This window comes from Manis pentadactyla, assembly GCF_030020395.1.
Source record: "Manis pentadactyla isolate mManPen7 chromosome 15 unlocalized genomic scaffold, mManPen7.hap1 SUPER_15_unloc_1, whole genome shotgun sequence".
Classification (NCBI taxonomy): domain Eukaryota; kingdom Metazoa; phylum Chordata; class Mammalia; order Pholidota; family Manidae; genus Manis; species Manis pentadactyla.
This window is the reverse complement of record NW_026644588.1, coordinates 2557062-2571462: the sequence shown is the minus strand read 5'-3', so window position 1 is coordinate 2571462 and position 14401 is coordinate 2557062. Positions and strand designations below refer to the sequence as shown.

Genomic DNA, 14401 nt, shown 5'->3' with positions numbered 1-14401 from the left:
TCTACAGCTGTAGCAGTGCGTGGATCTTTGTTGGGGTTTTTTGATGATCATCTTCTGGCATGAGTCTTCCAGAGGGTGCAGATGTTGGAAGTTCTTTTTCATATCATATCTTAGTTCATTTTCGGGGTAGCCCAATTAGGCTTTGATCCTCTGTATAAACACAAACAGACCCTTTGCCTACACTTTTATATGCCCTTTATACCCTTGTGTAGAACTCGTTGGAGGTTACCACACAGGAACTGCCCTTTTTTTTTTTTTGCTATCACTAATCTACACTTACATGACGAATATTATGTTTACTAGGCTCTCCCCTATACCAGGTCTCCCCTATAAACCCCTTTACAGTCAGTGTCCATCAGCATAGCAAAATGTTGTAGAATCACTACTTGCCTTCTCTGTGTTGTACAGCCCTCCCTTTTCTCCTACCCCACCATGCATGTTAATCTTAATACCCCCCTACTTCTCCCCCCCTTATCCCTCCCTACCCACCCATCCTCCCCAGTCCCTTTCCCTTTGGTACCTGTTAGTCCATTCTTGAGTTCTGTGATTCTGCTGCTGTTTTGTTCCTTCAGTTTTTCCTTTGTTCTTATATTCCACAGATAAGTGAAATCATTTGGTATTTCTCTTTCTCCGCTTGGCTTGTTTCACTGAGCATAATACCCTCCAGATCCATCCATGTTGCTGCAAATGATTGGATTTGCCCTTTTCTTATAGCTGAGTAGTATTCCATTGTGTATATGTACCACATCTTCTTTATCCATTCATCTATTGATGGACATTTAGGTTGCTTCCAATTCTTGGCTATTGTAAATAGTGCTGCAATAAACATAGGGGTGCATCTGTCTTTCTCAAACTTGATTGCTGCATTCTTAGGGTAAATTCCTAGGAGTGCAATTCCTGGGTCAAATGGTAAGTCTGTTTTGAGCATTTTGATGTACCTCCATACTGCTTTCCACAATGGTTGAACTAACTTACATTCCCACCAGCAGTGTAGGAGGGTTCCCCTTTCTCCACAGCCTCGCCAACATTTGTTGTTGTTTGTCTTTTGGATGGCAGCCATCCTTACTGGTGTGAGGTGATACCTCATTGTAGTTTTAATTTGCATTTCTCTGATAATTAGTGATGTGGAGCATCTTTTCATGTGTCTGTTGGCCATCTGTATTTCTTTTTTGGAGAACTGTCTGTTCAGTTCCTCTGCCCATTTTTTAATTGGGTTATTTGTTTTTTGTTTGTTGAGGCGTGAGAGCTCCTTATATATTCTGGACGTCAAGCCTTTATCGGTTGTGTCATTTTCAAATATATTCTCCCATACTGTAGGGATCCTTCTTGTTCTATTGATGGTGTCTTTTGCTGTACAGAAGCTTTTCAGCTTAATATAGTCCCACTTACTCATTTTTGCTGTTGTTTTCCTTGCCCGGGGAGATATGTTCAAGAAGAGGTCACTCATGTTTATGTCTAAGAGGTTTTCGCCTATGTTTTCTTCCAGGAGTTTAATGGTTTCATGGCTTACATTCAGGTCTTTGATCCATTTTGAGTTTACTTTTGTATATGGGGTTAGACAATGGTCCAGTTTCATTCTCCTACATGTAGCTGTCCAGTTTTGCCAGCACCACCTGTTGAAGAGACTGTCATTTCGCCATTGTATGTCCATGGCTCCTTTATCAAATATTAATTGACCATATATGTCTGGGTTAATGTCTGGATTCTCTAGTCTGTTCCATTGGTCTGTGGCTCTGCTCTTGTGCCAGTACCAAATTGTCTTGATTACTATGGCTTTATAGTAGAGCTTGAAGTTGGGGAGTGAGATCCCCCCTACTTTATTCTTCTTTCTCAGGATTGCTTTGGCTATTCGGGGTCTTTGGTGTTTCCATATGAATTTTTGAATTATTTGTTCCAGTTCATTGAAGAATGTTGCTGGTAGTTTCATAGGGATTGCATCAAATCTGTATATTGCTTTGGGCAGGATGGCCATTTTGACGATATTAATTCTTCCTAGCCATGAGCATGGGATGAGTTTCCATCTGTTAGTGTCCCCTTTAATTTCTCTTAAGAGTGACTTGTAGTTTTCAGAGTATAAGTCTTTCACTTCTTTGGTTAGGTTTATTCCTAGGTATTTTATTTTTTTTTGATGCAATTGTGAATGGAGTTGTTTTCCTGATTTCTCTCTCTGTTGGTTCATTGTTAGTATATAGGAAAGCCACAGATTTCTGTGTGTTGATTTTGTATCCTGCAACTTTGCTGTATTCCGATATCAGTTCTAGTAGTTCTGGGGTGGAGTCTTTAGGGTTTTTTATGTACAGTATCATGTCATCTGTAAATAGTGACAGTTTTACTTCTTCTTTACCAATCTGGATTCCTTGTATTTTTTTGTTTTCTCTGATTGCCGTGGCTAGGACCTCCAATACTATGTTAACAGTGGGGAGAGTGAGCATCCCTGTCTAGTTCCTGATCTCAGAGGAAATGCTTTCAGCTTCTCGCTGTTCAATATAATGTTGTCTGTGGGTTTTTCATAGATGGCCTTTATTATGTTGAGGTACTTGCCCTGTATTCCCATTTTGCTGAGAGTTTTTATCATGAATGGATGTTGAACTTTGTCAAATGCTTTTTCAGCATCTATGGAGATGATCACGTGGTTTTGTCTTTCTTTTTGTTGATGTGGTGGATGATGTTGATGGACTTTCGAATGTTGTACCATCCTTGCATCCCTGGGATGAATCCCACTTGGGCATGGTGTATGATCCTTTTGATGTATTTTTGAATTCGGTTTGCTAATATTTTGTTGAGTATTTTTGCATCTACGTTCATCAGGGATATTGGTCTGTAGTTTTCTTTTTTGGTGGTGTCTTTGCCTGGTTTTGGTGTTAGGGTGATGTTAGCTTCATAGAATGAGTTTGGGAGTATCCCCTCCTCTTCTATTTTTTGGAAAACTTTAAGGAGAATGGGTATTATGTCTTCCCTGTATGTCTGATAAAATTCCGAGGTAAATCCATCTGGCCTGGGGGTTTTGTTCTTTGGTAGTTTTTTGATTACCTCTTCAATTTCGTTGCTGGTAATTGGTCTGTTTAGATTTTCTGTTTCTTTTTGGGTCAGTCTTGGAAGGTTGTATTTTTCTAGGAAGTTGTCCATTTCTCCTAGGTTTCCCAGCTTGTTAGCATATAGGTTTTCATAGTAGTCTCTAATAATTCTTTGTATTTCTGCGGGGTCCGTCGTGATTTTTCCTTTCTCATTTCTGATACTGTTGGTTTGTGTTGACTCTCTTTTCCTCTTAATAAGTCTGGCTAGACGCTTATCTATTTTGTTTATTTTCTCGAAAAACCAGCTCTTGGTTTCATTGATTTTTGCTATTGTTTTATTCTTCTCAATTTTATTTATTTCTTCTCTGATCTTTATTATGTCCCTCCTTCTGCTGACCTTAGGCCTCATTTGTTCTTCTTTTTCCAATTTTCATAATTGTGACATTAGACCGTTCATTTGGGCTTTTTCTTCCTTTTTTAAATATGCTTGGATTGCTATATACTTTCCTCTTAAGACTGCTTTTGCTGTGTCCCACAGAAGTTGGGGCTTAGTGTTGTTGTTGTCATTTGTTTCCATATATTGCTGGATCTCCATTTTGATTTGGTCATTGATCCATTGATTATTTAGGAGCGTGTTGTTTAGCCTCCATGTGTTTGTGCGTCTTTTTGCTTTCTTTGAACAGTTTATTTCTAGTTTTATGCCTTTGTGGTCTGAAAAGTTGGTTGGTACGATTTCAATCTTTTGGAATTTACTGAGGCTCTTTTTGTGGCCTAGTATGTGGTCTATTCTGGAGAATGTTCCATGTGCACTTGAGAAGAATGTGTATCCCGCTGCCTTTGGGTGTAGAGTTCTGTAGATGTCTATTAGGTCCATCTGTTCTAGTGTGTTGTTCAGTGCTTCCGTGTCCTTACTTATTTTCTGCCCGGTGGATCTATCCTTTGGGGTGATTGGTGTGTTGAAGTCTCCTAGAATGAATGCATTGCAGTCTATATCCCCCTTTAGTTCTGTTAATATTTGTTTCAGGTATGTTGGTGCTCCTGTATTGGGTGCATATATATTTATAATGGTTATATCCTCTTGATGGACTGAGCCCTTTATCATTATGTAATGTCCTTCTTTGTTTTCTGTTACTTTCTTTATTTTGAAGTCTGTTTTGTCTGATACCAGAATTGCAACACCTGCTTTCTTCTCTCTGTTGTTTGCTTGAAATATCTTTTTCCATCCCTTGACTTTAAGTCTGTGTGTGTCTTTGGGTTTGAGGTGAGTCTCTTGTAAGCAGCATATGGATGGATCTTGCTTTTTTATCCATTCTACTACTCTGTGTCTTTTGATTGGTGCATTCAGTCCATTTACATTTAGGGTGATTATTGAAAGGTATGAATTTATTGCCATTGCAGGCTTTAAGTTTGTGGTTACCAAAGGTTTAGGGTTAGCTTCTTTACTATCTTACTGTCTAACTTAACTCACTTGTTGAGCTATTATAAACATGGTCTGATGATTCTTTATTTCTCTCCCTTCTTATTCCTCCTCCTCCCTTCTTCATATGTTGGGTGTTTTGTTCTGTGCTCTTTTTAGGAGTGCTCCCATCTAGAGCAGTCCCTGTAGGATGCCTTGTAGAGGTGGTTTGTGGGAGGCAAATTCCCTCAACTTTTGCTTGTCTGGGAATTGTTTAATCCCTCCTTCATATTTAAATGATAATTGTGCTGGATACAGTATCCTTGGTTCGAGGCCCTTCTGTTTCATTGCATTAAGTATATCATGCCATTCTCTTCTGGCCTGTAAGGTTTCTGTTGAGAAGTCTGATGATAGCCTGATGGGTTTTCCTTTGTAGGTAACCTTTTTTTCTCTCTGGCTGCCTTTAATACTTTGTCCTTGTCTTTGATCTTTGCCATTTTAATTATTATGTGTCTTGGTGTTGCCCTCCTTGGATCCCTTGTCATGGGAGTTCTGTGTACCTCTGTGGTCTGAGAGGCCATTTCTTCCCCTAGTTTGGGGAAGTTTTCGGCAATTATTTCTTCAAAGACATTTTCTATCCCTTTTTCTCTCTCTACTTCTTCTGATATACCTATAATTCTTATATTGTTCCTTTTCTATTGGTCACTCAGCTCTCTTAGAATTCTTTCATTCCTGGAGATCCTTTTATCTCTCTCTGCGTCAGCTTCTCTGTGTTCCTGTTCTCTGTTTTCTAGTCCATTAATGGTCTCTTGCATCTCGTCCATTCTGTTTTGAAGTCCTTCCAGAGGTTGTTTTATTTCTGTATTCTCCTTCCTTAGTTCTTGCATATTTCTCTGCAAGTCCATCAGCATGTTTATGACTTTTGTTTTGAATTCTTTTTCAGGTAGACTGGCTAAATCTATCTCCCCAGATTCCTTCTCAGGGGAAGATGTAGCAGATGCTGAAGCTGTCTGGGTTAGTCTTGTCTGGATCATATTTTTTTGCCTTTTCATGTTGACAGGTGCTATTGACTGTCAGCTGGGAGGGCCAAAATTTTCACTAGCTACTGGCCTTTCTTTACTGGGACAACTGCGACCCCTAGTGGCTTGTGTTGGGTAATTGCGTGTAGAGTGGGTCTTTGTGTCTTGCCCTGCCGGAAGGGAGGAATTTCCCTTTCTGTGGGCGGAATTTGTCTCAGGCTGCTTCTCTGCTTTCGCAGCTCCCGGTGGGGTGATGGATGGGGGGGCTGCTTGACTGTTTGCCTCCGTGAGGGGTCTCAGAGCTGTTGCCCAGGGGGTTAGTGCGCCCGGTTTTCCCTGTAATTTCCAGCTGCTGGACTATGACCTGTGTTGTTTCCGTCAAGCTGTTAAGTCCCTGTCCCTTTAAGACTTTCAAAAAGCCCCCGCTTTTCTTTGTCACAGGTGCATCAGCTTCAGCACCCGCTCAGAGGTCTTACTCCCTGTTCTCCCAGTATCCAGGGCCCCCTGGGCACGTACTGTGTCTGCGCTCTGGCCCGGATGGCTGGGGCTGGGTGTTCGGCAGTCCTGGGCTCCGTCTCCCTCCCGCTCTGCCTATTGTTCTCCCGCCGGGAGCTGGGGGGAGGGGCGCTCGGGTCCCGCAGGGCCGGGGCTTGTATCTCACCCCTTTCACCAGTCGCTGGGTTCTCGCTGGTGTAGCTGCAGTCTGGCCACTGTCCTGCGTCTTCTGGTCTCTCTTTTAGGGCTTGTTGTGTTTGTTGTATTTTCAAAAGTATATATGTTTTTGGGAGGAGATTCCCACTGTCCTACTCACGCCGCCATGTTGGCTCCGCCCCCGGCCTTCTAGTGTCTTTTTGAATTTTATTTGCTAATATTTTTCTTGATATTTTCTGGGTGTATATTCCTGTGGATATTGGTCTTTAATTCTCTTTTTTGTAGTGTCTTGGTTAGATTAAGGTATTGCAATAATACTGGTCTCAAAATGAATGTGGAATCATTCCTTCCTGTTACTATTTGCAATATTTTGAGAATGTTAGGGTAAGACACAAATTGTAATGGATGATATCTGCACACAATCCTGTAGACAGTAGTATCATAACTCCACACACACTTTGGGAACACTCTTGTCTCTCTGAACAACCATTTACCACAAGGAGATCTCGTTTCACCTATTTTCTCCATGTATTTCCTTCTTCTGGAGAATGATGATTATAACTAGGAACAGTGATAACTCCATGAAAAGATACAGAGGTGATGTATTTACAGGGGAGAACCCTGCAGCAGTTAACTCAATGAGTTCAAAAGGAAATGGAGAATAGTGCAAGAAGTCATGCTGCAGAATGACTGCTGTGCTGCCTTCCGGATTTTCCAAGTGATCAAAGCTTTCACTCCAGCCACACAGCTAAACGTAGGTAAACATTGACTGAAAGCAATGTACTGTAAATAATAAAGGTTTGAGGGCATGAACAAAATAGTATTAACAATGATACTGTGGGAATCTGAAATCCACTCAGGTTCCCTTTACTGGCTGGCTCAGTCTGCCCCATCCACTGTGACAGAGTCTCCATGCCTGAAGGACTAACCTCAAAAGACGTCAATTTAATCATAAACTACAGAATGGAGAAAAAAATTTGTGAATCCTATACTTACAGGGATCAGTATTTAGAGTATATTTCAAAAGAAAAACATAAATGAAGAACAGCACACCAATATAAAATTGAGCAATGGACATGAATAGCCATTTCTCCAAAAATATACAAATTGCCAGCATGTGTACAGAAATATGTTCAATGTCATTAGACACTGGGGAAATGCAAATGAAAACCACAGGTATATCCTACTTCATACTTGCTTGATTGACTGTAACCCAACATAGAAAGTAAGTTTTAGAAAGAATGTGGAAAATCTGGCACCTTTGTGCATTGCTGGTGGGAATCTGAAATGATGCAGGAACTTTGCAAAAACAGTTTGGTGATTTCTCAAAATGCTATGGATAGAAGTGCGTTGTGACATAGAAATTTCACTCCTAGGTCTGTCTCCTGAAGGATTCAAAGCAGTGACTTGCCAAATACTTCTACATCAGTGTTCAACATGGTGTTATTTTCAATAGTTTAAAGGTGGAAATAACCCAAGTGTTCATGCACGGATGAATGGGTAAAGAAAATGTCATATATACAGACAAAATGGAACCAGTTGCAACCATAAAAATGAATCAAAGTTTCATCTGTGCTACAAACTGTAATGATATTGAAAACATTTTGCTTACTGAGATAATGGGGACCCAGAAGGACAAATACTGTATGACTCTGCTTGTATGAAGTACCAGGTCAGGCACATGCAAGAGAGGTAAAAGAGCAGAGGGATAGCTGAGAGCAAAGACAAATGGGATTTATTATTTAATGGGCCCGAAGTTGGTTGGGGATGATGAAAAGTCCTGAGTACACGCAGTGGTGATGGTCACAGAATTTATGAATGTATTTCATGCCAATGATGAGCACTTAGAAACGGATGTCATGAATATGATATTCTGCACAGTCAAAAACACAAACGAATTATAAAAATGGTTAAGTGGTAAATGGTTATTAAGTAATATGGATTGTACATGAGCTGAGAAGTAGGTATTTAATATTTCAAGAATGATTTCTAACAATTTAAGAGTAAAACCTGGGAGTTCTAGGATCCCTAAGGATCAGCAGGAAGGGGCTGACAGTGGAGAAACACAAAGCCAAAATAGTACATGTCTGTATCAACCAGAGCTGAACATCTAAAAAGACAGTGATGTAAACAATAAAAATCAAATTCATCATGTAGAAGGTGATGAAGGTGACCACCAGCATCAGGATGGTGTGGGCGGCTCTGGTCTCTGGGGGGGCAGTTGTGGGGTTCTTTCAGTGTGTGAATACGCTGCACTGTCTTGTGATGCCTGCATAGGAGACCCACCATGGAACTGCTGGCCGAGACCATGAGGCCAATAAACACGGCATCTGAATAAGACCACAAGATGCCAATGCCTGCCTGGGACTCGAGGATGAGCAGAACCACCTGCCTTGCATGTCAATAACATTTTCCATGATCTGTGCACCAGTGACATTCACAGGAGTACAGATATTTGTTAAGGCAGCAAACACCCAGCAGACACATCAAGAAGGACCAGTGACCTTGGGCGCTCTCCTGAGTGTCATCCCTTCAACTCTCCCAGGGATGAGTGTGAAGAACTGGTAGGTGCTCAGGACATAGGTGGAGCATAGTGCAGAGCTGCAAGCCACTCTCTGTGTATAATATACAACTTTACACCAAGACTGGACAGGGGGTTGCTCAAAAGAAAAGCGGCCATCATGTGGGGAATCCAGAGGTGAGAAGAATTAAGATATTGGCTGAGGCCATGTGGCTGAGAATCACATGTGTGGGTCTATGCTTCTGGCCACGCAAGACTGTGGAGACATTAAGGAAGAAGAGGGTGACATTGGCTAGCGTCCCAACCCCATTCTGTAACAGAAAGGCAGTTCTTAGAGCCACTTCCCCTGTCGTTTGTAGGAGATGTTTCTGAAAAGGCATGGAGAGGGCTGCAGAGAGGCCTGGAGACAAAGGTGCCTATGCTGGTGGTAACGTCAGCAGCCTTCTTACATAACCCGCATTGGAAAGGATCCTTTCCCTTTCTTCTCCTGCAAAGGGAGATACTTCGTCCTCTGTAGAGGTGGCTTTACTTGGAGAACATACACCTGTTGCCTGTTACTATTTACATTATTATTTTGTGTTTATTTCTATTCACTTTGTTGTCTGCCTGTCCAGAATGTACAGTCCTGGAAATGAGGAACCATCTGTTGTGTTCCACATACTGCTGTCCAATACGTGCTCATAGCCTGTCCTGAGTGTGACTGTGCATCAAGGGACAAGGGCACGTGCTGCTCCCCTGACAGACCCTGGTCACCCTGCCTATTGTACAGATGACTCATCTACAACCATGAAATGGAGAGTTCAAAAATATTATTGAGATTGTAACATTATCAAACTAACTTCATTACACCCTTTACTACCATAATCCATAGAGTGAGCAGATACAAAATAAGTTTACAAAATCAGTAGCAGTATCTGTTTTCTGGCTTTTTGTGTAATGTGCTTAGAAGTCACCACAACATTCTATCAATAGTTTAACAACCAAAAATCTGAGAATTTTTGAATCCATAAGAGAATTGAGGACTCTGGAGCCATCACTGCCTTGGTGACATGAGAGAGGGGAAGTGAATAGTGGTCATCAGGCTTCCTGGATTGGAGACCCTGAGAGGAGACCACACCAGAGCTGTGGTGGGGGTAGAGAAGCCCACCCTGTCATCCACAAAAGGCTGGGGCCTCAGTGTGCAAAGGCTGAGTCCAAGATTCTCCAGGGAGACCAAGTAATGAGGGCAACCTCAGTTTTGTAATTTTCACCTCCAGGAGCTGGACCAGGTCCATTAGTAAATATCAGAGAAGTTCCCCCTTGTGCTTATGGCATAGGAGGTGAAAGATTGTTTTGAAAAACAGGAGAACACTGAGTTCTTCTCAATAATTCATGCCCCCAGGACATTCCAACCTGGGTTCTAATGTGCTGGGGTGTTATCAGAGCCCACTGCCCTGAGGATGGGGATAATTAATCCCAGCCCCTGTAGCCATCCTGTCCTGCCTCCCATGGATGACAAGGCTGAGAGGTTCCTGTGCAGTTCACAGCACAGAGCCACACGCTCCCCACTCACTGAGGCCTCATCCTAGCAGTGCAGGTGGTACGTTCTCCCTACACCTCCCACTACTCCAAAAGGACTATTAGAGAATTTCCTTGCCCATCCACATCACGTCTAACATGAGTACAATGCCAGAGCATACTAAAAGGCACAGCAACAATGACTTGAAACACGGAGATAGCATTAGGTGCAGATGTGGAGGGAAGTTGGATTATCAGACCAATGTTTAAAGCACTTGTAACTTATATGCCATGAGCTCTAATGGGTGAATAAGACAGCACACGAGAAGGGCTGGACAACATGAGCAGAGAAACAGAAGCTAACAACCAAGACAAAATGATGGAGAAAACAAAACACTATAAGAGGAACAACAGTGCCCTTGAGCGGACCGTGCATATACTGAAGATGGCTGAGGCACATACCGTTGAGCATGAGGATGCATAGATAGAAAGTCCCAAACTGGAAAGCAAACAGAAGAGATGAGAGAAAACACAGGTCGGAATACATCTGGACTGTGGGATGATCACCCGAGGGGTAACTCTGCATAATTGGATTGGCAGAGAAGGAACAGCAGAGATACATAAACGCACAGCAACAGAGGATTCCCCCAGGGATGTGAGCACCACAGCCCAGCAGGGGGACGCTCGGCAGACACCAAGCAGGAGAAATGCAAAGAAAACAGAAAACAAAATGGAGCAAAACCCCCTCAACTCCCCCTCCCACATAACATTAGAAGGTGTGGGATATTGTAGATTAAAAGAATTCTTTAAAATGTATCTTAAGTGAATTCAATTAAGTTTTTTGGTGGAGTTTTTTCTAATTGTAGTATGTCATCTGCAAATGGTGACAATTTTACCTCCTCCATACCAATTAGCATGTATTTTATTTCTTTTTTTGTCGGAGTGCTGTGGCTAGGATTTCCAGGATCATGTTGAGTGACAGTGGTGGGAGTGGGCATCCTGGTGTGGCTCAGCTTCTCACCACTGACTGCGCTGTGAGTGGTGAGTTTGTCATGTGTGGGCCTTAGTATGCTGAGCTGCATTTCCTTTATACCCTCTTTGGTGACAGCTTTATGGGTGAATGTTGAATTTTATCAAATTCTTTTTCTGCATCCGTTGAGATGAACATGTGGTATTCATCCATTCTTCTGTTAATGAGGTATATGACATTCATGGATTTGCAGATTTTGGGTCATCCTTGAATCCCTTATATAAATCGTACTTGGCTGTGTGCAATGATCCTTTTAGTGTGTTTCTGAATTTAGTTTGCTAATATTTTTCTTGATATTTTCTGGGTGTACATTCCTATGGATATTGGCCTTTAATTTTCTCTTGTGTAGTGTCTTGGTTAGTTTAAGTTATTCCAATAATACTGGCTTCAAAATGAATTTGGAATCATTACTTCCTGTTATTATTTGCAATATTTTGAGAATGTTAGAGTAGGATACAAATTTTAATGGATAATTTCTGCACACAACCCTGTAGACTGTAGTATCATCACTCCACACACACTTTGGGAACAGCCTTATCTTCCCTGAAGAATCATTTACCAGAAGGAGATCTCATTTCACCTATTTTCTCCTGGAGAATGATGAGTATAACTAGGAACAATGATGAATCTGTTAAAAGACACAGAGATGATGTATTTACAGGGGGAGCACCTGCAGCAGTTAACTCAATGAGTTCAACAGGAAGCGGAGAACAGTGGGGGAGTCCTGCTGCAGAATGGCTGCTGTGCTCCTTCCGGATGTTCCGACTGATCAAAGCTTTCACTCCAGCCACACAGCTAAGCATAGGGAAACATGATTGACTGAAAGCAGTGTACGGTGACTAGTAAAGGTTTGAGGGCATGAACAAAATAGTGTCAACAATGGTACCATGGGAATCTGATACCCAGATTCCCTGTACTGGCTGGCTCAGTCTGCCCCACCCGCTGTGACAGAGTCACTGTGCCTAAAGGACTGCCCTCAAGGGCCTCAACTTAATGACAAACTACAGAATGGAGAAAGAATTTGTGAATCTTATACTGACAGGGATCAATATTTGTAGTAAATTAAAAAATAAAACAATAAATGAGCAACAGCACCCCTATATAAAAATGAGCAATGAGCATGAATAGCCATTTCTCCAAAAATATACAAATTGCCCATAAGTGTACAGAAATGCACTCAACATCATTAGACATTGGGGAAATACAAATGAAAACCACAAGTGTAAACTACTGCACACCTGGTTGATTGGTTATAATCCAACATGGAAAATAAGTTTGGAAAGAGTGTGAAGAAACTGGCACCTTTATACATTGCTAGTGGGAATCTCAAATGATGTAGGAACTTCACAAAAAGTTTGGTGATTTCCCAAAACAATACACATAGAAGTATGTTATGACATATTAATTTCACTCCTAGGTATGTGTCCTGAAGAATTCAAAACAGTGACTTACCAATAATTCTACACCAGTGTTCAAATGGTGTTATTTTCAATAGTCTAATGGTGGAAACCACCCAAGTATTCATGCAGAGATGAACATGTAAAGAAAACAATTTATAGGTAGATAAAATGAAACTGGTTTCAATCATAAAATGAACAAAGTTTCATGTGTGCTATAAACTGGAGTGCATTGAAAACATTTTGCTTACTGAGATAATGCAGACACAGAAGGACAAATACTGTATGACTCTGCTTATATGAAGTACCTACAACAGGCACATGCAAGAGAGACAAATGAGCAGAGGGATAGCTGAGAGCAAAGACAAATGGGATGCATTCTTTAATGGGTCTGAAGTTGCTTGAGGATGATGAAAATTCCTGGGTACACACAGTGGTGATAGTCACAGACATTGTGAACGTATGTCATGCCAATGATGAGCACTTAGAAATGGTTAAGTCATGAATATGATACTCTGCACATTCAAAAACAAGAACAAATGATAAGAATAGTTATGTGGTAAATGTTTATTAAGTGTAATATCAGGGATGGTACAGAAGCTGACATGTATGTATTTAAAATTTCAAGAATGATTTCTAACAATTTAAGAGCAAAACCTGGGAGTTCTAGGATCCCTAAGGATCAGCAGGAAGGGGCTGACAGTGGGGAAACATAAAGCCAAAATGTTACATGTCTGTATCAACCACAGCTGAAGATCTAGAAACAAAGTGATGTAAACAATAAAAATGAAATTCATCATGTAGAAGATGACGAAGGTGACCACCAGCATCAGGATGGTGTCAGCGGCTCTGGTCTCTGGGGGGCAGCTGTGGGGGCCCCTGGGGGTGTGAATATGCTGCACCCTCTGGTGATGTCTGCGAAGGAGGCCCACCATGGAGCCGCTGGCCCAGACCATGAGGCCAATAAACACGGCATCTGGACAAGACCACAAGATAACACCACCTGCCCTGGGACTCGAGGATGAGCAGAACCACCTGCCTTGCATGTCAGTATAATTTCCTGTGTTCTGTGCAGCAGTGACATTCACAGGAGTATAGATATTTGTTAAGGCAGCAAACACCCAGCAGACACAGGAAGAAGGACCAGTGACCTTGGGGGTTTTCCTGAGCATCATCCACTCCACTCTCCCAGGGATGAGTGTGAAGAACTGGTAGGTGCTCAGGACACACGTGCAGCACAGGTTGGAACTGCAAGCCACACTGTGTGTATAATATACAGCTTTACACCCAAGACTGGACAGGGGGTTGGTCAAAAGAAAAGCGGCCATTATGTGGGGAATCCCAGAGGAGAGAAGAACCAAGAGATTGGCCAACGCCATGTGGGTGAGAACCATGTGTATGGGTCTCTGCTTGTAGCCACACAAGACTGGGGAGACACTGTAGAAGAAGAGGGTGACATTGGCCAGTGTCCCAAATCCAATCTGTACCAGAAAGGTGGTTTTCAGAGCCACTTCCCCTGTGGCTCTTAGGACATGTTTCTGAAAAGGCATGGAGAGGGCTTCAGGGAGGCCTGGAGACAAAGGGGGCTGTGCTGGCGGTAACGTCAGCAGCCTTCTTATGTAACCAGCATTGGAAAGGATCCATTCCCTTTCTTCTCCTGCAAAGGGAGACACTTCATCCTCTGTAGAGATGGCTTTACCTGGAGGACATACACCTGATGCCTGTTACTATTCACAACATTATCATTTTGTATTTATTTCACTTTCTGTTCTGCCTGTCCAGAATGTACAGTCCTTGAAATGAGGAACTGTCTGTGGTGTTCCACATACTGCTGTCCAATAGGTGCTCATAGCCTGTCCCGACTGTGACTGTGCCC

At 42.0% G+C, this 14401-nt stretch overlaps 1 protein-coding gene and 1 pseudogene across 1 annotated transcript; both read right to left on the bottom strand.

The window, feature by feature from the left end:
* Positions 1 to 8077: 8077 nt before the first annotated feature.
* Positions 8078 to 8981, bottom strand: LOC118932683 (vomeronasal type-1 receptor 4-like; annotated as a pseudogene).
* Positions 8982 to 13169: 4188 nt separating this feature from the next.
* LOC118932716 (vomeronasal type-1 receptor 2-like) lies at positions 13170 to 14075 on the bottom strand. Its single transcript, XM_036926423.2, has one exon. It carries the CDS (start codon positions 14073 to 14075, stop codon positions 13170 to 13172), a length of 906 nt encoding a protein of 301 aa, XP_036782318.2.
* Positions 14076 to 14401: the final 326 nt, after the last annotated feature.

What these genes read in the sequence shown, in the direction of transcription:
- LOC118932716 (XM_036926423.2), bottom strand. Translation starts at nt 14,075, where the DNA reads ATGCCTTTTCAGAAACATGTCCTAAGAGCCACAGGGGAAGTGGCTCTG.